Here is a 25,383-nt window from a genome sequence, read left to right on the forward strand (position 1 = left end):
TGACGAGAACTAAAAGGCTTGGTATTAGCACTGTAATAACATATAGGGCCCGTATCTAAAGAGTCTCAAGAGTAGTAGTGTTGATCTAGGATCAGGTCTCTCCTGTCTTATTCATTTTGATCTAAAAGGCAAACCTGGTCCTAGATCAGCACTCCTACTCCGAGAGGCTTTGTGCATAAAGGCCCTGGCCTCTTTGTCATTTCCACAACACAGCCCAAACCCAGACATTAGACACTATTCCTCAACCCGCACAGCTACCCAACAAACACTGGTATGAGATGTACTAGTGATGTCACCTGCGTCTTGGACTTTTTGACGCTTGTCCTGTTGTCTGCGTCTTCTGTGTCTGAGGCTCCTCCCTTCTCTCTCTGGCGTTTGGCACTCTTCATAGGAGACTCCTCCTTAATCTTCTGATGACAATCAATCAATCAATCAATCCATCCATCATATCATTACTGTAATTTCCAATCAGGCTTTCATACATATTCACCTGGTAAAGAATCTGAATGATACAGAGTGCTAAGGACCTAAACACTCATGAGCAAGCCTGTTTGTGAGATTGTGAGTCTATACATGTGTATGTATGTAAACTCAGCAAAAAAATAAACGTCCTCTCACTGTCAACTGCGTTTATTTTCAGCAAACTTAACATGTGTAAATATTTGTATGAACATAACAAGATTCAACAACTGAGACATAAATTGAACAAGTTCCACAGACATGTGACTAAGAGAAATGGAATAATGTGTCCCTGAACAAAGGGGTGGTCAAAATCAAAAGTAACAGTCAGTATCTGGTGTGGCCACCAGCTGCATTAAGTACTACAGTGCATCCCCTTCCACATGGACTGCACCAGATGTGCCAGTTCTTGCTGTGAGATGTTACCCACTCTTCCACCAAGGCACCTGCAAGTTCCAGGACATTTCTGGGGGGAATTGCCCTAGCCCTCACCCTCCGATCCAACAGGTCCCAGAGGTGCTCAATGGGATTGAGATCCGGGCTCTTCGCTGGCCATGGCAGAACACTAACATTCCTGTCTTGCAGGAAATCACGCACAGAACGAGCAGTATGGCAGGTGGCATTGTCATGCTGGAGGGTCATGTCAGGATGAGCCTGCAGGAAGGGTACCACATGAGGGAGGAGGATGTCTTCCCTGTAATGCACAGCGTTGAGATTGCCTGCATTGACAACAAGCTCAGTCGATGATGCTGTGACACACTGCCCCAGACCATGACGGACCCTCCACCACCAAATCGATCCCGCTCCAGAGTACAGGCCTCGGTGTAATGCTCATTCCTTTGACGATAAACGCGAATCCGATCATCACCCCTGGTGAGACAAAACCGCGACTCGTCAGTGAAGAGCACTTTTCTGCCAGTCCTGTCTGGTCCAGCTACGGTGGGTTTGTGCCCATAGGTGACATTGTTGCCAGTGATGTCTGGTGAGGACCTGCCTTACAACAGGCCTACAAGCCCTCAGTCCAGCCTCTCTCAGCCTATTGCGGACAGTCTGAGCACTGATGGAGGGATTGTGCGTTCCTGGTGTAACTCGGGCAGCTGTTGTTGCCATCCTGTACCTGTCCCGCAGGTGTGATGTTCGGATGTACCGATCCTGTGCAGGTGTTGTTACACGAGGTCTGCCACTGCGAGGACAATCAGCTGTCCGCCCTGTCTCCCTGTAGCGCTGTCTTAGGCGTCTCACAGGACGGACATTGCAATTTATTGCCCTGGCCACATCTGCAGTCCTCATGCCTCCTTGCAGCATGCCTAAGGCACGTTCACGCAGATGAGCAGGGACCCTTTCTTTCAGAGTCAGTAGAAAGGCCTCTTTAGTGTCCTAAGTTTTCATAACAGTGACCTTAATTGCCTACCGTCTGTAAGCTGTTAGTGTCTTAACGACCGTTCCACAGGTGCATGTTCATTAATTGTTTATGGTTCATTGAACAAGCATGGGAAACAGTGTTTAAACCCTTTACAATTAAGATCTGTGAAGTTACTTGGATTTTTACGAATTATCTTTGAAAGACAAGGTCCTGAAAAAGGGATGTTTCTTTTTTTGCTGAGTTTATATACACTACACTTGTTTAACACTTTTCTGGTTACTACATGATTCCATATGTGTTATTAAATAGTTTTGATGTCTTCACTATTATTTTACAATGTAGAAAATTTTAAAAATAAAGAAAAACCGTTGAATGAGTAGGTGTGTCCAAACTTTTGACCGGTAGTGTGTGTGTGTATCTCTGTGTGTGTGTCTCTGTCTGTGTTTCTGTGTGTGTGTGTCTGTCTGTGTCTCTCTCTCTCTGTGTGTGTGTGTCTCTATGTGTGTGTGTGTCTCTGTGTGTGTGTCTCTGTGTGTGTCTCTGTGTGTGTGTGTCTCTGTGTGTGTGTGTGTGTGTGTGTGTGTGTGTCTCTGTGTGTGTTTGTGTGTGTGTGTGTCTGTGTGTGTCTCTCTGTGTGTGTGTGTCTCTATGTGTGTGTGTGTCTCTGTGTGTGTGTCTCTGTGTGTGTCTATGTGTGTGTGTGTCTCTGTGTGTGTGTGTGTGTGTGTGTGTGTGTGTGTGTGTGTGTGTGTGTGTGTGTGTGTCTCTGTGTGTGTGTGTGTGTGTCTCTGTGTGTGTGTGTGTGTGTCTCTGTGTGTGTGTGTGTCTTTGTGTGTCTCTGTGTGTGTGTCTGTGTGTGTGTGTGTTCTGTGTGTGTCTCTGTGTGTGTGTTTGTGTGTGTGTGTGTGTGTGTGTGTGTGTGTGTGTCTGTGTGTGTGTGTGTCTCTTGTGTGTGTGTCTCTGTGTGTGTGTGTGTGTGTGTGTGTGTGTGTGTGTGTGTCTGTGTGTGTGTCTTTGTGTGTCTGTGTGTGTGTGTGTCTCGTGTGTGTGTGTGTGTGTGTCTCTGTCTCTCGTGTGTGTGTCTCTGTGTGTGTGTCTGTGTGTGTGTGTCTGTGTGTGTGTGTCTCTGTGTGTCTTTGTGTGTGTGTGTGTGTCTTTGTGGGTGTGTCTCTCTGTATGTGTACTCTACCTTGCTGGGTTTCTTCATGGGATCGGTCTTGCTGTCAGTGCTGTCTGTGGAGGCTGCGGAGGGGGAGGTACGGCCACTACACCGCAGGTCCTCATTGGTTGGAGACGCTCGTCCATCAGGACTGGCTGTCTGCTTCTTACGGCCACTACGGAGCGTCGACATCTACACACACACGGAGCAAGGGAACACAGAATTACTTGATAGTGTGTGTTGATGAATGTGTACTGTGAGTATAAGTCTCTCCATGCAGAATAAAAGTGTGAGTGAGAGACTGATAGAGACAGAAAGAGAACTAGAGAGAGAGAAAGAGAGAGAGACAGAGAGAGAACAAGAGACAGAAAGAGAGAGAGAGAGACTGATAGAGACAGAGAACTAGAGACAGCGAGAGAGAAAGAGAGAGAGAGAGAACTAGAGACAGCGAGAGAGAAAGAGAGAGAGACAGAGAGAGAGACAGAGAACTAGAGACAGCGAGAGAGAAAGAGAGAGAGACAGAGAGAACTAGAGACAGAAAGAGAGAGAGAGACTAATAGAGACAGAGAGAGAACTAGAGACAGAAAGAGAGAGAGACTGATAGAGACAGAGAGAACTAGAGACAGCGAGAGAGAAAGAGAGAGACTGATAGAGAGAGACAGAGAACTAGAGACAGCGAGAGAGAAAGAGAGAGAGAGAACTAGAGACAGTGAGAGAGAAAGAGAGAGAGAGAGAGAACTAGAGACAGCGAGAGAGAAAGAGAGACAGAGAGAGAGAGAGACAGAGAACTAGAGACAGCGAGAGAGAAAGAGAGACAGAGAACTAGAGACAGCGAGAGAGAAAGAGAGAAAGAGAGAGAGACAGAGAGAACTAGAGACAGCGAGAGAGAAAGAGAGAAAGAGAGAGAGACAGAGAGAAAGAGAGAAAGAGAGAGAGACAGAGAGAACTAGAGACAGCGAGAGAGAAAGAGAGAGAGACAGAGAGAGAACTAGAGACAGAAAGAGAGAGAGACTGTCTGTGTGTGTGACTGTGTGTGTCTGTGTGTGTGTGTGTGTGACGGTGTCTGTGTGTGTGTGTGTGTGACTGTGTGTGTGTGTGTGTGACTGTGTGTGTGTGTGTGTGTGTGTGTGTGACTGTGTGTGTGTGTGTGTGACGTGTGTGTGTGTGTGTGTGACGTGTGTGTGTGTGTGTGTGTGTGTGTGTGTGTGTGTGTGTGACTCCGTACCGATCCTCTGTTGCGTCTGGTCTTCATGCTATGCTTCCCGCTGAGTCCATCCTCATCCTCTTTGACAGGTTTGAACATGAACGGGGGCGGGTCCACTGGCTTCTCGATGGGGGGCAGCTCGCCGTACTTCTTAAAGTGGATACGACAGTCTGTACACAACAAGATGTTCTCTCTGCCACCGTGGTGCCAGTCCTTAGAGGCTGAGAGAGAGACGGAGACAGGACATTTATTTAGTCATCGAGATAGCGCTTTCTGTTAGTCAGAGACTGGGTATAGTCTGCTACATCTGGATGTATAAAGCCTGTTTTAATGTTGACACCGTGGTGCCAGTCCCCTAGAGGCTGAGAGAGACAGTGGTGTGGTTTACAATGGTGAGAGAGGTCTTACACAGTCACTGACAGATACTCTACTAACAAACGAGTCATTAAATCACTCAGACAGACAGGTGTACATCTGAAACCACTGGGGTGGTACTCAGAGATATACCACTCAGACAGACAGGTGTACATCTGAAATCACTTCTTGGCTCTGCCAGTTAGGGGAGACCAGAGATAACCAGCTGTGTGTGTGATAATGAGGTAGAGAGATGGGCTGTCAGCTGTAATTTGATGTACTCAGGCAGGCTCCCAACGCTCCAGACACACAGTCCTCTCTCTGTAGGAGGTGGGATTCCTACTGATCACACATTATCATGAGGATAACAGGTCCATATGACGGTGTGTGTATATCTGTGTGTGAGAGAAAGTGAGCGTGTCTTGTGTTTCAGCGTGTTTGAGTGTGTGTGTGTGTGTGTGCGTGCATCATCTTACTGGTGGTGAAACAGTGTCGGCAGGCGTATCCCTTCAGTTCCTGCTCACTGTCTTCACTGTCGAAGTCATCTTCACTGGCTGAGCTTAGATCCACTGGAGGAGAACAGAACACACATTGTTATCAAACACCAATAGTACTGTTCTAAACCTCTCACTAGTGTTATCAATGCAATGATGCCGTACTACTAGTGTTATCAATGCAATGCTGCCATACTACTAGTGTTATCAATGCAATGCTGCCATACTACTAGTGTTATCAATGCAATGCTGCCATTCTACTAGTGTTATCAATGCAATGCTGCCGTCCTACTAGTGTTATCAATGCAATGCTGCCATACTACTAGTGTTATCAATGCAATGCTGCCATTCTACTAGTGTTATCAATGCAATGCTGCCGTCCTACTAGTGTTATCAATGCAATGCTGCCGTCCTACTAGTGTTATCAATGCAATGCTGCCATTCTACTAGTGTTATCAATGCAATGATGCCATACTACTAGTGTTATCAATGCAATGCTGCCATACTACTAGTGTTATCAATGCAATGCTGCCATTCTACTAGTGTTATCAATGCAATGCTGCCGTCCTACTAGTGTTATCAATGCAATGCTGCCGTCCTACTAGTGTTATCAATGCAATGCTGCCATCCTACTAGTGTTATCAATGCAATGCTGCCGTACTACTAGTGTTATCAATGCAATGCTGCCGTACTACTAGTGTTATCAATGCAATGCTGCCGTCCTACTAGTGTTATCAATGCAATGCTGCCATCCTACTAGTGTTATCAATGCAATGCTGCCGTACTACTAGTGTTATCAATGCAATGCTGCCGTACTACTAGTGTTATCAATGCAATGCTGCCATACTACTAGTGTTAGCAATGCAATGCTGCCATACTACTAGTGGTAACCATTTGCTCTACCTCTAACACAGTTTTATTTTTGCCAAACCTGTTCTTGTCATTTGAGTTGCTTACAAGCCTTTTAAAAGGGTAAAATGTACCCGGAGTAACCAGAAACTGACCATGTTTAGTGGCCTGTGTGAGTGGTTTCTCTGTCCTCGCCTGCTCGTTAGGGCTTTGACATTCATAATTATATTTCTATGGCAACATAACTGTTCCTACTTACAGAACTCTGAGGAGGGTGGTCTAGATGGGATGTTGACGGGGGTGGAGGCGGTGCGCGTCTTGATGCGTCGGAACACAGGCTGGCGGCGGTGTCTACGGTGGGCTCGGGACGACGCTGCCTCAGGAGTCTTCTTCCAGTAGTAGTAGAATGTTATCAACTCACCCTGCAAGGCAAAGAGGAAAAGCACACCATGAGGACCACAGAACACACACTCATATAGCAGTAGTAGAAGGTTATCAACTCCCCCCGTATAGGACACGGAGAGAGGGAGGGTAAGGAACGAGCACGCTGAACTGTGTATCTTACTCGTGTAGGAACCAGGTGAAAACAGAGCGCACCCACACATTAACATTCACAATGACTCTCCAATTTCTTGTAGTTCTCTCTGCCCCATGACAAAATGTGTAGAATTGCAGGAAACTAGTTTTAAAACGGTAAACCTGCCTCTCCACTCCATGGCAAACTGTGTAGAATTGCAGGAAATTTGCTTTAAAACAGCAACATTTAGTCTCTGGGGCCAAAATGAGGGCCTCTAAACTAACTGTCACCGTTGCTGAAAAACATCCTAGTGGAAACATTTCAGACATGGTAAATCATTCCCTAATGTACTAACATCCAAGTTAGCTATTAGATGATCTAACAGCCACTGTGTCACATAACGAGGAAAATACCACAGTGCTTTGGATTGTACTGAGCCCATGACTCCAGGTCACTGAGTCCACGACTCCAGGTCACTGAGACCATGACTCCATGCCAGGTTTTGCTTGCAGCCGGGTGTGTTTGTGCCGCGCTGCTGTGGTTGTGTGTGTCTGTCAGTTGCAGGATTAGGCAGGGAGGCTGGGAGGCCGGGAGAGCGGGAGGCAGACTGGCTGGCTGAATGATGGGGTATTAGGAGCAGTGCTGTTGGGGCTGCCTGGGTGGCAGGCGGCTCAATGGGAACAAAAGAACATGTCGGGGAGAGCTTTGCTGCTACAAATAGGGACCGAAATGGTTCCTCACCCAGCCGCTGGAGGAGTCAATTGAACTTTAATCAAACATTCAGCGCCTGGGCTGTGTGTATGTGCGTGTGTGTGTTATACTGAGAGTGTGTGTATTATTCTAAGTGTGTTGTGTGTTGTGTGTGTGTGTTAGCTCTGTCAGAAAGCGAGGGATAAATCCTTTGCACAAAAGGGCTGGCAGGAAATCAACGGCGGCGTGAGAACATTAACACATGCAATCATGATCAGAGGACTCTTTGCTTAGGGTTGGCAGTACGGCTACATTAACTACTAATGTCCTTTCAGGTTTCACTCCGAATAATACACACTCCGAATAATACACACTCCGAATAATACACACACTCCGAATAATACACACTCCGAATAATACACACTCCGAATAATACACACTCCGAATAATACACACTCCGAATAATACACACTCCGAATAATACACACTCCGAATAATACACACTCCGAATAATACACACTCCGAATAATACACACTCCGAATAATACACACTCCGAATAATACACACTGGGGGTTGTAGTCTTGAGCTATCTCTACCCCAACCTGAAACCCCAACTCTCTCTCTCTCTCTCTCCCCCACCCTGAACCCCCAACTCTCTCTCTCTCTCTCCCCTACCCTGAACCCCCAACTCTCTCTCTCTCTCTCTCCCCTACCCTGAACCCCCAACTCTCTCTCTCTCTCTCTCCCTACCCTGAACCCCCAACTCTCTCTCTCTCTCTCTCCCCTACCCTGACCCCCCAACTCTCTCTCTCCCCTACCCTGAACCCCCAACTCTCTCTCCCCTACCCTGAACCCTGAACCCCCCCACTCTCTCTCCCCTACCCTGAACCCCCCACTCTCTCTCCCCTACCCTGAACCCCCAACTCTCTCTCTCTCTCTCTCTCTCTCCTACCCTGAACCCCCAACTCTCTCTCTCCTACCCTGAACCTCCAACTCTCTCTCTCTCTCCCCTACCCTGAACCCCCAACTCTCTCTCTCTCTCTCCCCTACCCTGAACCCCGAACCCCCACTCTCTCTCCCCTACCCTGAACCCCCAACTCTCTCTCTCTCTCTCTCCTACCCTGAACCCCCAACTCTCTCTCTCCTACCCTGAACCCCCAACTCTCTCTCTCTCTCCCCTACCCTGAACCCCCAACTCTCTCTCTCTCTCCCCTACCCTGAACCCCCAACTCTCACCACCACTGCATTTGAATTCATTCATGAAAGGATAGCGAGAGAGTATTGATGAACTGCTGTTATCTTCATTGTAAAAATGATAACTCCTGTTTATGACTCAAAGGACAGTAAACGACTATGTCAGTGTGTAGAGAAGTGCTGAGCAATTAACCAACATTTGTTTTCTTCTGGTTATTAAACAACGAATTGACCATGTCGGTTCAATTACTTGAATTCCATTTAGTTAGTTTTTTTTGTGAGCCCAACATGCCATTTCTCTAAAGCGAAATCAAATCATTCATGAGAGAAATCAAGTCAAGAACTATGTGGGACGCTGGGTTGTAGTTTTCATTAAGCAAATATTCAAACTAGTTCACAATGCAGAAACATGGAAATTAAATACAATGATCATAATCCATTGGTTGGATGGCATACCAGTCGAGGTATACCAAACCTTTTTTGATGTACTCAGAGGACCGTTATTAGCATGTTTTAACCACTCCTATGTAAATGGTAGATTATCAGACACTCAAGAAGGTGGTCTGATTGAATTATTACTGAAACAGGATACAGGTGGGAAATATAAAGATCCTGTCCATTTAAACACATTGGAGGCCCCTTACATTTTAGTCATTTAGCAGACGCTCTTTATCCAGAGCGACTTACAGGACAGATTTTTCACCTAGTCGGCTTGGGGATTAGAACCAGCGACCTTTCGGTTACTGGCACAACGCTCTTAACCACTAAGCTACCTGCCGCCCCTTACACTTCAGTGTTGTGATGCAAAAATTCTAGCAAAATGTATAGCGCATAGAATTAAAAAGGTATTCTTTCTAATCAGACAGGTTTTTTACATGGACGATACATTGGAGATAATATAAGGCAAGTACTGGAAACAATAGAACACAATGAAAAATCTGGGAAGCCAGGCCTGCTATTCATAGCAGACTTTGAAAAGGCATTTGATAAAGTACGACTGGAGTTTATATATAAATTCCTGGAGCATTTCAATTTTGGAGGATCTCTTATAAAATGGGTTAAAATCATGTATAGTAACCCTAGGTGTAAAATAGTAAATAATGGCTATTTCTCCGAAAGTTTTAAACTGTCAAGAGGAGTGAAACTAGGTTGTCCACTATCAGCATATCTATTTATTATGGCCATAGAAATGTTAGCTATTAAAATCAGATCCAACAATAATATCAAGGGATTAGAAATCCAGGGCTTAAAAACAAAGGTGTCATTGTACGCTGATGATTCATGTTTTCTTTAAAATCCACAACTTCAATCCCTCCACAGCCTCATAGAGGATCTAGATAAATTTTCTAACCTCTCTGGATTACAACCAAATTACGATAAATGTACTAAATTACGTAATGGATCACTAAAAATAAAGAACTTACATAACCATGTAGTTTACCACTAAAATGGTCTAATGGTGATGTGGATATACTCGGAATACATATCCCAAAGGAAATAAATGATCTCACTTCAATACATTTTTATAGAAAGTTAGCAAAAATAGATAAGATCTTGCTACCATGGAAAGGTAAATACCAGTCTATTTGTGGAAAATCACCCTGATTAACTCTTTAGTAAATAATAAATAATAATATGCTATTTAGCAGACGCTTTTATACAAAGCGACTTACAGTCATGCGTGCATAATTTATTTTTGTGTATGGGTGGTCCCGGGGGTCGAACCCACTACCCTGGCGTTACAAGCGCCATGCTCTACCAGCTGAGCTACAGAGGACCACAATTATTATCCCAGTTTACCTATTTGCTTATGGTCTTGCCTACGCCTAGTGAACAGTTTTTAAAAAATGATATGAGAAAAAAATATTCCATTTTATTTGGAACGCAAGCCAGACAAAATTAAACAGGCCTATTTATATAATGAATATGAATTCGGAGGACAGAATTTATTAAATATTAAAGCATTAGACCTATCACTAAAAGCTTCAGTCATACAAAAGTTATAATTAAATCCGAAATGGTTCTCTAGTAAACTAGTAAGATTGTCTCACCCCATGTTCAAGAATGGCCTTTTCCCCTTTATTCACATTACAACCTCTCACTTTCAGTTATTTGAAAAGGAAATAATGTCCCAAATATCACTTTCTAAAACAAGCCATAGAAAGTTGGTTGGAATTTCAATTTAATCCTCCAGAAACGACAGAACAAATAATGCAACAAATATTGTGGTAAAACTCAAATATATTAATTGATAAAAAAAAAACATTTTGATTTTTTTTTAAATAAAGGTATAATCTTCGTAAATGATATCATCGGTATGACTGGTGGAGTTATGTCGCACATGCAGCTAACAAAAACATATGGAAATGTCTGCTCTACCCAAAATTACAACCAAATAATTGCAGCATTACCGCAAAAATGGAAGAGGAAAGTGGAAGGGGAAAAAGTAAGGAACTTGTCGGTCGGCCCTGCATTAAAGAACATAATCTAGATTGCAAAATAGTTGGGAAGAGATTTTGACGTACCGATTCCATGGCATAGTGTTTATGAACTGATACGCAAAACAACGGTGGATTAAACATTTAGGATTTTTGAATTTAAATTATTGCTACCAATAGAATGTTATTTATATGGGGGATACAATCTTCCCAGCTCTGCAGATTTTGCTGCGAAGAGACAGAATCATTAGATCATTTGTTTTGGTACTGTCCATTTGTAGCTTGTTTTTGGACACAGGTCCAGGAATGGCTAAAGGATTGCAATATTTACCTGGAGCTAACCCTGCAGATAGCACTACTGGGTGATCTGAAAAGTCATAGTCAATCGATCAATAATATAATAATACTTTTAGCAATACGGTTGAAAAATATATGGCAAATAGAAATCCAATATGGATGGTGTTAAGAGATAGATGGGAGGTGTTGAATGGAGCTGAAGGATGGGACTAATAACTAACATCAACTAATAACACGATAAAAAATGTAAAGCATCCTGTGTCCATACCAAGTACAGTTGAAGTCGGAAGTTTACATACACTTAGGTTGGAGTCATTAAAACTCGTTTTTTCAACCACTCCACAAATTTCTTGTTAACAAACTATAGTTTTAGCAAGTCGGTTAGGACATCTACTTTGTGCATAACACAAGTAATTTCAGTGGGTCAGAAGTTTACATACACTAAGTTGACTGTGCCTTTAAACAGCTTGGAAAATTCCAGAAAATGTAATGGCTTTAGAAGCTTCTGGTAGGCTAATTGACATCATTTGAGTGAATTGGAGGTGTACCTGTGGATGTATTTCAAGGCCTACCTTCAAACTCAGTGCCTCTTTGCTTGACATCATGGGAAAATCAAAAGAAATCAGCCAAGACCTCAGAAAAAAAATTGTAGACCTCCACAAGTCTGGTTCATCCTTGGGAGCAATTTCCAAACGCCTGAAGGTACCACGTTCATCTGTACAAACAATAGTACGTAAGTATAAACACCATGGGACCACACAGCCGTCATACCGCTCAGGAAGGAGACGCGTTCTGTCTCCTAGAGATGAACGTACTTCGGTGCGAAAAGTGCAAATCAATCCCAGAACAGCAGCAAAGGACCTTGTGAAGATACTGGAGGAAACAGGTACAAAATTATCTATATCCACAGTAAAACGAGTCCTATATCGACATAACCTGAAAGGCCGCTCAGCAAGGAAGAAGCCACTGCTCCAAAACCGCCATAAAAAAGCCAGACTACGGTTTGCAACTGCAAATGGGGACAAAGATCGTACTTTTTGGAGAAATGTCCTCTGGTCTGATGAAACAAAAATAGAACTGTTTGGCCATAATGACCATCGTTATGTTTGCAGGAAAAAGGGGAACGCTTGCAAGCCGAAGAACACCATCCCAACCGTGAAGCATGGGGGTGGCAGCATCATGCTGTGGGGGTGCTTAGCTGCAGGAGGGACTGGTGCACTTCAGAAAATAGATGGCATCATGAGGAAGGAAAATTATGTGGATATATTGAAGCAACATCTCAAGACATTAGTCAGGAAGTTAAAGCTTGGTCGCAAATGGGTCTTCCAAATGGACAATGACCCTAAGCATACTTCCAAAGTTGTGGCAAAATGGCTTAAGGACAACAAGTCAAGGTATTGATCATTAGAAAACTATTTTGCAATTATGTTAGCACAGCTGAAAACTGTTGTGCTGATTAAAGAAGCAATAAAACTGGCCTTCTTGAGATTAGTTGAGTATCTGGAGTATCAGCAATTGTGGGTTCGATTACAGGCTCAAAACGGCCAGAAACTAACTTTCTTCTGAAACTCGTCAGTCTATTCTTGTTCTGAGAAATGAAGGCTATTCCATATGAGAAAAAGCCATATCTCAGACTGGCCAATAAATGAAAAAATTAAGATGGGCAGTCAGATATGGCTTTTTCTTTGCAACTCTGCCTAGGTCAGCATCCCGGAGTCGCCTCTTCACTGTTGACGTTGAGACTGGTGTTTTGCAGGTACTATTTAATGAAGCTGCCAGTTGAGGACCTGTGAGGCGCCTGTTTCTCAAACTAAACACTAAGGTATTTGTCCTCTTGCTCAGTTGTGCACCGGGGCCTCCCACTCCTCTTTCTATTCTGGTTAGAGACAGTTTGCGCTGTTCTTTGAAGGGAGTAGTACACGCCGTTGTACGAGATCTTCAGTTTCTTGTCAATTTCTCGCACGGAATAGCCTTCATTTCTCAGAACAAGAATAGACTGACGAGTTTCAGAATAAAGTTTTTTTGTTTCTGGCCATTTTTAGCCTGTAATCGAACCCACAATTGCTGATGCTCCAGATACTCAACTAGAGTAGGGAGCAGGTGCTGGCTGAGCGAAGGCAGGGTAGGCAGGGTAGAGTGAGCACTTGACAGGCAGGGTAGAGTGAGCACTTGACAGGCAAGCTGCTTGGTGAGAAGGTGACAACAGTTGGTGCGATTATTCGCAAATGGAAGAAACACAAAATAACTGTCTGGGGCTCCATGCAATATCTCACCTCGTGGTGTTGCAATGATCTTGAGAACGGTGAGGAATCAGTGCTCTGACTCCCTCGCTCTGCTTCCCTCCCACAGTCTCACTGCTCTGACTCCCTCTCTCTGCTTCCCTCCCACAGTCTCACTGCTCTGACTCTCTCTCTCTGCTTCCCTCCCAGTCTCACTGCTCTGACTCCCTCGCTCTGCTTCCCTCCCACAGTCTCACTGCTCTGACTCCCTCTCTCTGCTTCCCTCCCACAGTCTCACTGCTCTGACTCCCTCTCTCTGCTTCCCTCCCACAGTCTCACTGCTCTGACTCCCTCTCTCTGCTTCCCTCCCACAGTCTCACTGCTCTGACTCCCTCTCTCTGCTTCCCTCCCACAGTCTCACTGCTCTGACTCTCTCTCTCTGCTTCCCTCCCAGTCTCACTGCTCTGACTCCCTCTCTCTGCTTCCCTCCCACAGTCTCACTGCTCTGACTCTCTCTCTCTGCTTCCCTCCCAGTCTCACTGCTCTGACTCCCTCTCTCTGCTTCCCACCCACAGTCTCACTGCTCTGACTCCCTCTCTGCTTCCCTCCCACAGCCTCACTACTCTGACTCCCTCTCTCTGCTTCCCTCCCAAAGCCTCACTGCTCTGACTCCCTCTCTCTGCTTCCCTCAGTCTCACTGCTCTGACTCCCTCTCTCTGCTTCCCTCCCACAGTCTCACTGCTCTGACTCCCTCTCTCTGCTTCCCTCCCACAGTCTCACTGCTCTGACTCCCTCTCTGCTTCCCTCCCACAGTCTCACTGCTCTGACTCCCTCTCTGCTTCCCTCCCTCAGTCTCACTGCTCTAACTCCCTCTCTGCTTCCCTCCCTCAGTCTCACTGCTCTGACTCCCTCTCTCTGCTTCCCTCCCAGTCTCACTGCTCTGACTCCCTCTCTCTGCTTCCCTCCCAGTCTCACTGCTCTGACTCCCTCTCTCTGCTTCCCTCCCACAGTCTCACTGCTCTGACTCCCTCTCTCTGCTTCCCTCCCTCAGTCTCACTGCTCTAACTCCCTCTCTGCTTCCCTCCCTCACAGTCTCACTGCTCTGACTCCCTCTCTCTGCTTCCCTCCCAGTCTCACTGCTCTGACTCCCTCTCTCTGCTTCCCACCCACAGTCTCACTGCTCTGACTCCCTCTCTGCTTCCCTCCCACAGTCTCACTGCTCTGACTCCATCTCTCTGCTTCCCTCCCTCACAGTCTCACTGCTCTGACTCCCTCTCTCTGCTTCCCTCCCACAGTCTCACTGCTCTGACTCCCTCTCTCTGCTTCCCTCCCTCACAGTCTCACTGCTGTCGTCATTTCAAATGCTACACTACACGTTGTTACGGTCATTGTATTTAGCGTGTGTTAGTGTGTGTGTGTGATAAAGTGTTTTGAGTGTATTTACTCCAGCTTGTGTGTGTGCTCTTTTATTCTGCTACAGCCTTTCTCTGTAGCACATGTCGGGTTGTGGCTCCGTGGAGTGTGTTCTAGGCTAGATGACGAGTGAGTAGGAATCCAAGAGCCATTGCTTGTCTCGGTGGTCCTATGTACACTGTGCTACACAGGGCAGGGCAGCCAGGGCCGAGGGCTAAATTCCTGTATTTACACACTGATCCCGACAGCTATCTGGCCCGCTCCGCTCTCCCTCTGTCTCGCTCTTCCTCCTCTCTGCCCTCCCCCTCTGTCTCTCTCCCTCTGCAGGCTGAACAGATGGTTATTGTTTTTCCTGGCAGATTTATGACCGAGCCACAAAAGGCCCCTGCTTTGACACCAAGCCAAACGGTTAAGGCTGTTACTTGCAGGAGCAGAGGAAGAGGAGGAGGAGAGAAACAGGGGAGGAGTGTGAGAGGAGGGAGAAGGAGGAAGGGAGGAGTGGCAGGAGCCGGAGCAGAGGAAGAGAAGGAGGAGGAGAGACCAGGGGGAAAGGGGGAGAGGAGGAGAGACCAGGGGGAAAGGAGGAGAAGAGAGGTAGAGAAGGGAGGGGAAAAGGAGAGAGGGAGGTATAAATTAAATAAATGGACAATCAACCCTGAATATAACCACAATCCCTTCCTAAAACCTCTCCCACATGTTTGATGAATGAACTGTGACACTAGCAGAGAGAGAAGGAGAGAGAATCGATAAACAGAGAATAGAGAGAAAGAGAGAATAGAGAGAGAGGAGAGAGGATATAGAGAGCAGCAGGAGAGCATGTGATGCACTGGGTTGGTTCTAATGGGTTGGTTCTAATGGCAGATGCACTGGGTTGGTTCTAATGGGTTGGTTCTAATGGCAGATGCACTGGGTTGGTTCTAATGGTAGATGCACTGGGTTGGTTCTAATGGGTTGGTTCTAATGGCAGATGCACTGGGTTGGTTCTAATGGGTTGGTTCTAATGGTAGATGCACTGGGTTGGTTCTAATGGTAGATGCACTGGGTTGGTTCTAATGGTAGATGCACTGGGTTGGTTCTAATGGTAGATGTACTGGGTTGGTTCTAATGGGTTGGTTCTAATGGTAGATGCACTGGGTTGGTTCTAATGGGTTGGTTCTACTGGTAGATGCACTGGGTTGGTTCTACTGGTAGATACACTGGGTTGGTTCTAATAGTAGATGCACTGGGTTGGTTCTAATGGTAGATACACTGGGTTGGTTCTAATGGTAGATGCACTGGGTTGGTTCTAATGGTAGATGCACTGGGTTGGTTCTAATGGGTTGGTTCTAATGGCAGATGCACTGGGTTGGTTCTAATGGGTTGTTCTAATGGCAGATGCACTGGGTTGGTTCTAATGGTAGATGCACTGGGTTGGTTCTAATGGTAGATGCTCTGGGTTGGTTCTAATGGTAGATGCACTGGGTTGGTTCTAATGGTAGATGCACTGGGTTGGTTCTAATGGTAGATGCACTGGGTTGGTTCTAATGGGTTGGTTCTAATGGTAGATGCACTGGGTTGGTTCTAATGGTAGATGCACAGGGTTGGTTCTAATGGTAGATACACTGGGTTGGTTCTAATGGTAGATGCACTGGGTTGGTTCTAATGGTAGATACACTGGGTTGGTTCTAATGGTAGATGTACTGGGTTGGTTCTAATGGGTTGGTTCTAATGGTAGATGCACTGGGTTGGTTCTAATGGGTTGGTTCTACTGGTAGATGCACTGGGTTGGTTCTAATGGTAGATACACTGGGTTGGTTCTAATAGTAGATGCACTGGGTTGGTTCTAATGGTAGATGCACTGGGTTGGTTCTAATGGTAGATGCACTGGGTTGTTCTAATGGTAGATGTACTGGGTTGGTTCTAATGGGTTGGTTCTAATGGTAGATGCACTGGGTTGGTTCTAATGGGTTGGTTCTAATGGTAGATACACTGGGTTGGTTCTAATGGTAGATGCACTGGGTTGGTTCTAATGGTAGATACACTGGGTTGGTTCTAATGGTAGATGCACTGGGTTGGTTCTAATGGTAGATACACTGGGTTGGTTCTAATGGTAGATGCACTGGGTTGGTTCTAATGGTAGATGCACTGGGTTGGTTCTAATGGTAGATGCACTGGGTTGGTTCTAATGGGTTGGTTCTAATGGTAGATACACTGGGTTGGTTCTAATGGTAGATGCACTGGGTTGGTTCTAATGGTAGATACACTGGGTTGGTTCTAATGGTAGATGTACTGGGTTGGTTCTAATGGTAGAGGCACTGGGTTGGTTCTAATGGGTTGGTTCTACTGGTAGATGCACTGGGTTGGTTCTAATGGTAGATACACTGGGTTGGTTCTAATAGTAGATGCACTGGGTTGGTTCTAATGGTAGATACACTGGGTTGGTTCTAATGGTAGATACACTGGGTTGGTTCTAATGGTAGATACACTGGGTTGGTTCTAATGGTAGATGTACTGGGTTGGTTCTAATGGGTTGGTTCTAATGGTAGATGCACTGGGTTGGTTCTAATGGGTTGGTTCTAATGGTAGATACACTGGGTTGGTTCTAATGGTAGATACACTGGGTTGGTTCTAATGGTAGATGCACTGGGTTGGTTCTAATGGTAGATACACTGGGTTGGTTCTAATGGTAGATGTACTGGGTTGGTTCTAATGGGTTGGTTCTAATGGTAGATGCACTGGGTTGGTTCTAATGGGTTGGTTCTAATGGTAGATACACTGGGTTGGTTCTAATGGTAGATGTACTGGGTTGGTTCTAATGGTAGATGTACTGGGTTGGTTCTAATGGTAGATGCACTGGGTTGGTTCTAATGGTAGTTGCACTGGGTTGGTTCTAATGGTAGTTGCACTGGGTTGGTTCTAATGGTAGATGCACTGGGTTGGTTCTAATGGTAGATGCACTGGGTTGGTTCTAGTGGTAGATGCACTGGGCTGGTTCTAATGGTAGATGCACTGGGTTGGTTCTAATGGTAGTTGCACTGGGTTGGTTCCAATGGTAGTTGCACTGGGTTGGTTCTAATGGTAGATGCACTGGGTTGGTTCTAATGGTAGATGCACTGGGTTGGTTCTAATGGTAGATGCACTGGGCTGGTTCTAATGGTAGATGCACTGGGTTGGTTCTAATGGTAGATGCACTGGGTTGGTTCTAATGGTAGATGCACTGGGTTGGTTCTAATGGTAGATGCACTGGGTTGGTTCTAATGGTAGATGCACTGGGTTGGTTCTAATGGGTTGGTTCTAATGGTAGATGTAATGGGTTGGTTCTAATGGTAGATGTACTGGGTTGGTTCTAATGGTAGATGCACTGGGTTGGTTCTAATGGGTTGGTTCTAATGGTAGATACACTGGGTTGGTTCTAATGGTAGATGCACTGGGTTGGTTCTAATGGTAGATGCACTGGGTTGGTTCTAATGGGTTGGTTCTAATGGTAGATGCACTGGGTTGGTTCTAATGGGTTGGTTCTAATGGTAGATACACTGGGTTGGTTCTAATGGTAGATGCACTGGGTTGGTTCTAACGGTAGATACACTGGGTTGGTTCTAATGGTAGATACACTGGGTTGGTTCTAATGGTAGATACACTGGGTTGGTTCTAATGGTAGATGTACTGGGTTGGTTCTAATGGTAGATGCACTGGGTTGGTTCTAATGGTAGATGCACTGGGTTGGTTCTAATGGTAGATACACTGGGTTGGTTCTAATGGTAGATGCACTGGGTTGGTTCTAATGGTAGATACACTGGGTTGGTTCTAATGGTAGATACACTGGGTTGGTTCTAATGGTAGATACACTGGGTTGGTTCTAATGGTAGATACACTGGGTTGGTTCTAATGGTAGATGCACTGGGTTGGTTCTAATGGTAGATACACTGGGTTGGTTCTAATGGTAGATGCACTGGGTTGGTTCTAATGGTCGATACACTGGGTTGGTTCTAATGGTAGATGCACTGGGTTGGTTCTAATGGTAGATACAGTGGGTTGGTTCTAATGGTAGATACAGAGTTGTGTAAACAACCATTAGTGCCGCCAGGCAGAATGTCTCAGAAGAGGAGATGGAGTCCGACTATCATCACAGCAAGGTGGAGGAGAATGTTGATCTTACAACTAAATCATACCTAGATTTAATTCTGTGTATATATGTACTTTTACTTGCTTGTTTGTATTCTATGTCCAGTATATGCTGTGAGTGTACACCGACAATCTGACTGTTAGTAATGCTTACGTGTCGTGTCAGTTTAATTCATGGATTAATTCTAATGGTAAATATACATGAGTGTGCTAGCGTAGAGGGGAGATTAGTCAATCTCTCTGACCTGCTACAGGACTAAGAGCCTTAGTGACATATTTGCCTTCTTAGATGTCGGACAACAATAGAACGTTCATGATTTAACGTGTGCCAAAGACGGTGAGATGAAAGGTGACGTTTACACTGAGGGGTTGGTGGAACTTTTAAATACATTACCGCAATCACGACTAGGTCGGTTGGCCGGAAATACAAGTAAAGGCTTTGCTGCAGGCAAATACCTTTCACACACACTACCTCCAGAAAGTATTCACACCCCTTGGACTTTTTCCACATTTTTGTTGTGTTACAAAGTGGAATTAAAATGGATTTAATTGCCATTTTTTTGTCAACAATCTACACAAAATACTCTAATGTCAAAGTGGGTGAAAAACGGTATCATTTGTAAAATCAAAAAAAAAAAAGAAATAAAAACACGAATATATCTAATTTACATAATTATTCACACCCCTGAGTCAATACATGATAAAATCAACTTTGGCAGTGATTACAGCTGTGAGAGCTTTCCACACCTGGAGTGTACAATATTTGAACATTATAATTTTTTTTAATTCTTCAAGCTCTGTCAAGTCTTGCCATAGATTTTCAAGCCGATTTAAGTAAAAACTGTAACTAGGCCACTCAGGAACATTCAATGTCGTCTTTGTAAGCAACTCCAGTGTATATGTTTTAGGTTATTGCCCTGCTGTAAGGTGAATTTGTCTCCCAGTGTCTTTTGGAAAGCAGACTGAACCAGGTTTTTCGGTAGGATTTTGCCTGTGCTTAGCTCGATTTGGTTTCTTTTGAATCATAAAAAAGTCCCTAGTCCTTGCCGATGAAAAGCTTCTAAAATAGACAGAAATCCACAGGACAGAGAAAATGAGCAATGAAAAGGGCCTTGGTTGGTGGAACACTGTGTGTCCGTGTCTCTGTGTGTTTCCCTTGGTGGTTAATAGGCAGGCGATCCCCTCTGCGCCGAGCCTTTCTCCCACAGAATGAGTGAATAAGCGGTGTTTTCACAGGTCAGGGATACACACGCCACAGAATCAGCACTCTCCCCATTTCACTGCTGTAAGCGCTTTTACCAATCAAAGCAGATTGGACCTACTGCTACAGAGCCTTTTTACAGAGGGGCCGATCCCTACGCCTGCTACAGAGCCTTTTTACAGAGGGGCCGATCCCTACGCCTGCTACAGAGCCTTTTTACAGGGGGGGGTCGATCCCTACGCCTGCTACTGAGCCTTTTTACAGAGGGGCCGATCCCTACGCCTGCTACAGAGCCTTTTTACAGGGGGGGTCGATCCCTACGCCTGCTACTGAGCCTTTTTACAGAGGGGCCGATCCCTACGCCTGCTACAGAGCCTTTTTACAGAGGGGCCGATCCCTACGCCTGCTACAGAGCCTTTTTATAAGGGGGGAAGGGGGGTCGATCCCTACGCCTCACCTCGTGTTCTGCTGATAGACCCACATTCTGGAGCCTCAGCCTAGCATTACAACACTATTCAAGTCAGTTTCATTGAAAAACCACAATGTGGAGAACAGTTTCAGTTTTTACAGGGACAGTGCACATTAATCAACGTTTCAGTAAAAGTGCCAGTTTTAGCTAGCCGGCTAAGGAGAGGAGTGGAGAGTTGAGAGGAGAGAGGTGGAGGGCTGAGAGAGAGAGGAGTGGAGGGCTGAGAGGAGTGGAGAGAGGTGGAGGGCTGAGAGGAGAGAGGTGGAGGGCGGAGAGGAGAGAGGTGGAGGGCTGAGAGGAGTGGAGAGAGGTGGAGGGCTGAGAGGAGTGGAGAGAGGTGGAGGGCTGAGAGGAGAGAGGTGGAGGGCTGAGAGGAGAGAGGTGGAGGGCGGAGAGGAGAGAGGTGGAGGGCTGAGAGGAAAGAGTTGGAGGGCTGAGAGGTTGAGGGCTGAGAGGAGAGAGGTGGAGGGCTGAGAGGAGAGAGGTGGAGGGCTGAGAGGTGGAGGGCTGAGAGGAGAGAGGTGGAGGGCTGAGAGGAGAGAGGTGGAGGGCTGAGAGGAGAGAGGTGGAGGGCTGAGAGGTGGAGGGCGGAGAGGAGAGAGGTGGAGGGCTGAGAGGTGGAGGGCTGAGAGGTGGAGGGCGGAGAGGAAGAGGGCTGAGAGGTGGAGGGCGGAAAGGAGAGAGGTGGAGGGCGGAGAGGAGTTTAGAGAGGTGGAGGGCTGAGAGGAGAGAGGTGGAGGGCTGAGAGGAGAGAGGTGGAGGGCTGAGAGGAGAGAGGTGGAGGGCTGAGAGGTGGAGGGCGGAAAGGAGAGAGGTGGAGGGCGGAAAGGAGAGAGATGGAGGGCGGAGAGGAGTTTAGAGAGGTGGAGGGCAGAGAGGAGAGAGGTGGAGGGCGGAAAGGAGAGAGGTGGAGGGCTGAGAGGAGAGAGGTGGAGGGCTGAGAGGTGGAGGGCGGAAAGGAGAGAGGTGGAGGGCTGAGAGGAGAGAGGTGGAGGGCTGAGAGGTGGAGGGCTGAGAGGAGAGAGGTGGAGGGCTGAGAGGTGGAGGGCGGAAAGGAGAGAGGTGGAGGGCGGAAAGGAGAGAGGTGGAGGGCGGAGAGGAGTTTAGAGAGGTGGAGGGCTGAGAGGAGAGAGGTGGAGGGCTGAGAGGAGAGAGGTGGAGGGCTGAGAGGAGAGAGGTGGAGGGCTGAGAGGAGAGATGTGGAGGACGGAAAGGAGAGAGGTGGAGGGCGGAGAGGAGTTTAGAGAGGTGGAGGGCGGAGAGGAGTTTAGAGAGGTGGAGGGCTGAGAGGTGGAGGGCGGAGGGGAGAGAGGTGGAGGGCTGAGAGGAGAGAGGTGGAGGGCGGAGAGGAGAGAGGTGGAGGGCGGAAAGGAGAGAGGTGGAGGGCGGAGAGGAGAGAGGTGGAGGGCTGAGAGGAGAGAGGTGGAGGGCTGAGAGGAAAGAGGTGGAGGGCTGAGAGGTTGAGGGCTGAGAGGAGAGAGGTGGAGGGCTGAGAGGAGAGAGGTGGAGGGCTGAGAGGAGAGAGGTGGAGGGCTGAGAGGAGAGAGGTGGAGGGCTGAGAGGTGGAGGGCGGAGAGGAGAGAGGTGGAGGGCTGAGAGGTGGAGGGCTGAGAGGTGGAGGGCGGAGAGGAAGAGGGCTGAGAGGTGGAGGGCGGAAAGGAGAGAGGTGGAGGGCGGAGAGGAGTTTAGAGAGGTGGAGGGCGGAGAGGAGTTTAGAGAGGTGGAGGGCTGAGAGGAGAGAGGTGGAGGGCTGAGAGGAGAGAGGTGGAGGGCTGAGAGGAGAGAGGTGGAGGGCTGAGAGGAGAGAGGTGGAGGGCTGAGAGGAGAGAGGTGGAGGGCTGAGAGGTGGAGGGCAGAAAGGAGAGAGGTGGAGGGCGGAAAGGAGAGAGGTGGAGGGCGGAAAGGAGAGAGGTGGAGGGCGGAGAGGAGTTTAGAGAGGTGGAAGGCGGAGAGGAGAGAGGTGGAGGGCGGAAAGGAGAGAGGTGGAGGGCTGAGAGGAGAGAGGTGGAGGGCTGAGAGGTGGAGGGCGGAAAGGAGAGAGGTGGAGGGCTGAGAGGAGAGAGGTGGAGGGCTGAGAGGTGGAGGGCTGAGAGGAGAGAGGTGGAGGGCTGAGAGGTGGAGGGCGGAAAGGAGAGAGGTGGAGGGCGGAGAGGAGTTTAGAGAGGTGGAGGGCTGAGAGGAGAGAGGTGGAGGGCTGAGAGGAGAGAGGTGGAGGGCTGAGAGGAGAGAGGTGGAGGGCTGAGAGGAGAGAGGTGGAGGGCTGAGAGGAGAGAGGTGGAGGGCTGAGAGGAGAGAGGTGGAGGACGGAAAGGAGAGAGGTGGAGGGCGGAGAGGAGTTTAGAGAGGTGGAGGGCGGAGAGGAGTTTAGAGAGGTGGAGGGCTGAGAGGTGGAGGGCGGAGGGGAGAGAGGTGGAGGGCTGAGAGGAGAGAGGTGGAGGGCGGAGAGGAGAGAGGTGGAGGACGGAAAGGAGAGAGGTGGAGGGCTGAGAGGAGAGAGGTGGAGGGCTGAGAGGAGAGAGGTGGAGGGCTGAGAGGAGAGAGGTGGAGGGCGGAGAGGAGAGAGGTGGAGGGCTGAGAGGTGGAGGGCTGAGAGGTGGAGGACGGAAAGGAGAGAGGTGGAGGGCGGAGAGGAGAGAGGTGGAGGGCGGAAAGGAGAGAGGTGGAGGGCGGAAAGGAGAGAGGTGGAGGGCTGAGAGGAGTTTAGAGAGGTGGAGGGCTGAGAGGAGAGAGGTGGAGGGCTGAGAGGAGTGGAGAGGTGGAGGGCTGAGAGGAGTGGAGAGGTGGAGGGCTGAGAGGAGTGGAGAGGTGGAGGGCTGAGAGGAGTGGAGAGGTGGAGGGCTGAGAGAGAGAGGACCATTCTGGAACTTTTAGGGTTGATGACATAGCCCCTCTAGTAATTTAATAGGATCTCTATGGTCCCAACTTTCTATATGTCATGGCTCTGGTAAGGGGTAACTGTCTTTTTGCAGTTCTGACTGCGCCCTCTGCCACGCCCACAACCTAAGCACCTTTTTGATCCAGAAAACCCGTGAAAGGGAGAGCGTGTTTGGTGACAAACACCACCCTTGACCTAACTAGATAGTGGAAACAGAACCAATAGACTGGAGGCCACCTATTTAGAACAGCAGCCTTAAGTTGCAATCAAGTACACATTTGATCTGCCATTTCCCTCCCTCCCTCCCTCTCTCTCTCTCTCCAAAGTGGAGGAATTGGTGGCAGCAAAGCCAGCCCTGTAGATGGTCAGACCGACTGACAGCCGGAGAGAGGACGGCACACCCACTTCCCCCTCCAACTCTCTGCACCCCTCCACCGCTCTGAGAGAGAGAGAGGGAGGTAGGAAGGAACAACGTAGCTCTCTTTAGAAGCAGCCAAACCAATACAAGTTAGCTAGAGGGAGAGAAGCGAGGGAGGAACAGTGAGAGGGAGAGAAGCGAGGGAGGAACAGTGAGAGAGAGAGAAGCGAGGGAGGAACAGTGAGAGGGAGAGAAGCGAGGGAGGAACAGTGAGAGAGAGAGAGAACCAGGGAGAATCCCTGTTGCTCTCTTTAAAAGCGGTCCCAGCTAATAATAGCTAGCGGGGAAGCAAGAGAAGGATGGAGGAAGAGAGGCAGGCGGGAACACCGTCGCCCTCTGGATGTCTCTGCCTGGTGGTTCTGGCTATTAGCCCAGAGGGGGTTTATAGCAGGCCCAACTCCCCCTGCTCGGTGGCTCAGTACAGTGGTGTGGTCGTATCCCAAGCCCAGACCCAGGCCTTGGGGAAGGACATCATGTTATGGGAACAACCAACAACATGTAATATGAGGTGCTTGTTCCTTCCTGGATGGCTAGGCATGCCAGTGGAATTACTAAAATACTATATGTCAGTGTGTGGAGACAGAGGGCTCCCGAGTGGCGCAGCGGTCTAAGGCACTGCATCTCAGTGCTAGAGGCGTCACTACAGACCCCCTGGTTCGATTCCAGGCTGTATCACAACCGGCCATGATTGGGAGTACCATAGGGCGGCGCACAATTGGCCCAGCGTCGTCTGGGTTTGGCCGGTGTAGGCCGTCATTGTAAATAAGAATTTGTTCTTAACTGACTTGCCTAGTTAAATAAAGGTAAAATACAATTTTAAAAAAATTAAGAGGGAAAAGGAAAATACCCAACTAAAGCTTCTGCACAACATCTTGAAGATTGTTATGCTCCATAGATCGTTTGGGAGAGAGAGAGAAAGCGAGAGAGAGTGAGGGAGGTTGAGATATTTCTGTTAAGCAAAATAAATGGAGCTTTCCTCAGGGTATTAACTAGCAGTGCTACTAGCTCAAAGAACAGAGCAGTGAGTGTGTTTAGAGCTGAGCAGAGCAGGCTTTCAGCACAAAACCCATCTCAATCATAACCAAAGAGGCTTTTTCAGTGTAGCTGTGACAACCCTGGTCTTTTCAGATTATATTAAGCCTACCTCATCCCTTTCTCTCCTCCTCCTCTGGTGACTGCCATCCCCCTTTCCTCATCCCTTTCTCTCCTCCTCCTCTGGTGACTGCCATCCCCCTCTCCACCTCCCTTTCTCTCCTCCTCCTCTGGTGACTGCCATCCCCCTCTCCACCTCCCTTTCTCTCCTCCTCCTCTGGTGACTGCCATCCCCCCTCTCCACCTCCCTTTCTCTCCTCCTCCTCTGGTGACTGCCATCCCCCTCTCCACCTCCCTTTCTCTCCTCCTCCTCTGGTGACTGCCATCCCCCTCTCCTCATCCCTTTCTCTCCTCCTCCTCTGGTGACTGCCATCCCCCTCTCCTCATCCCTTTCTCTCCTCCTCCTCTGGTGACTGCCATCCCCCTCTCCACCTCCCTTTCTCTCCTCCTCCTCTGGTGACTGCCATCCCCCCTCTCCTCATCCCTTTCTCTCCTCCTCCTCTGGTGACTGCCATCCCCCTCTCCTCATCCCTTTCTCTCCTCCTCCTCTGGTGACTGCCATCCCCCTCTCCTCAT

The 25,383-nt window shown here is 47.7% G+C and overlaps 1 protein-coding gene across 7 annotated transcripts in view; it reads right to left on the reverse strand.

Annotated features, from left to right (window-relative positions):
* Positions 1-25,383, reverse strand: part of rerea (arginine-glutamic acid dipeptide (RE) repeats a) — a 252,759-nt gene that overhangs the window by 14,605 nt on the left and 212,771 nt on the right. For 6 of the 7 annotated variants that reach the window (XM_045207289.1, XM_045207288.1, XM_045207293.1 and 3 more), the window contains 5 exons: positions 6,142-6,304; positions 5,016-5,108; positions 4,207-4,406; positions 3,012-3,173; positions 297-410 (listed from right to left, as the gene is read on the reverse strand). In XM_045207289.1, the coding sequence (XP_045063224.1) occupies positions 297-410; positions 3,012-3,173; positions 4,207-4,406; positions 5,016-5,108; positions 6,142-6,304 (732 nt within the window). The remainder of the gene's footprint in view (positions 1-296; positions 411-3,011; positions 3,174-4,206; positions 4,407-5,015; positions 5,109-6,141; positions 6,305-25,383) is intronic. The other variant, XM_045207290.1, reaches the window with a different exon arrangement.

The sequence above is a fragment of the Coregonus clupeaformis genome, chromosome 24, assembly GCF_020615455.1.
Source record: "Coregonus clupeaformis isolate EN_2021a chromosome 24, ASM2061545v1, whole genome shotgun sequence".
In the NCBI taxonomy this organism is placed as follows: domain Eukaryota; kingdom Metazoa; phylum Chordata; class Actinopteri; order Salmoniformes; family Salmonidae; genus Coregonus; species Coregonus clupeaformis.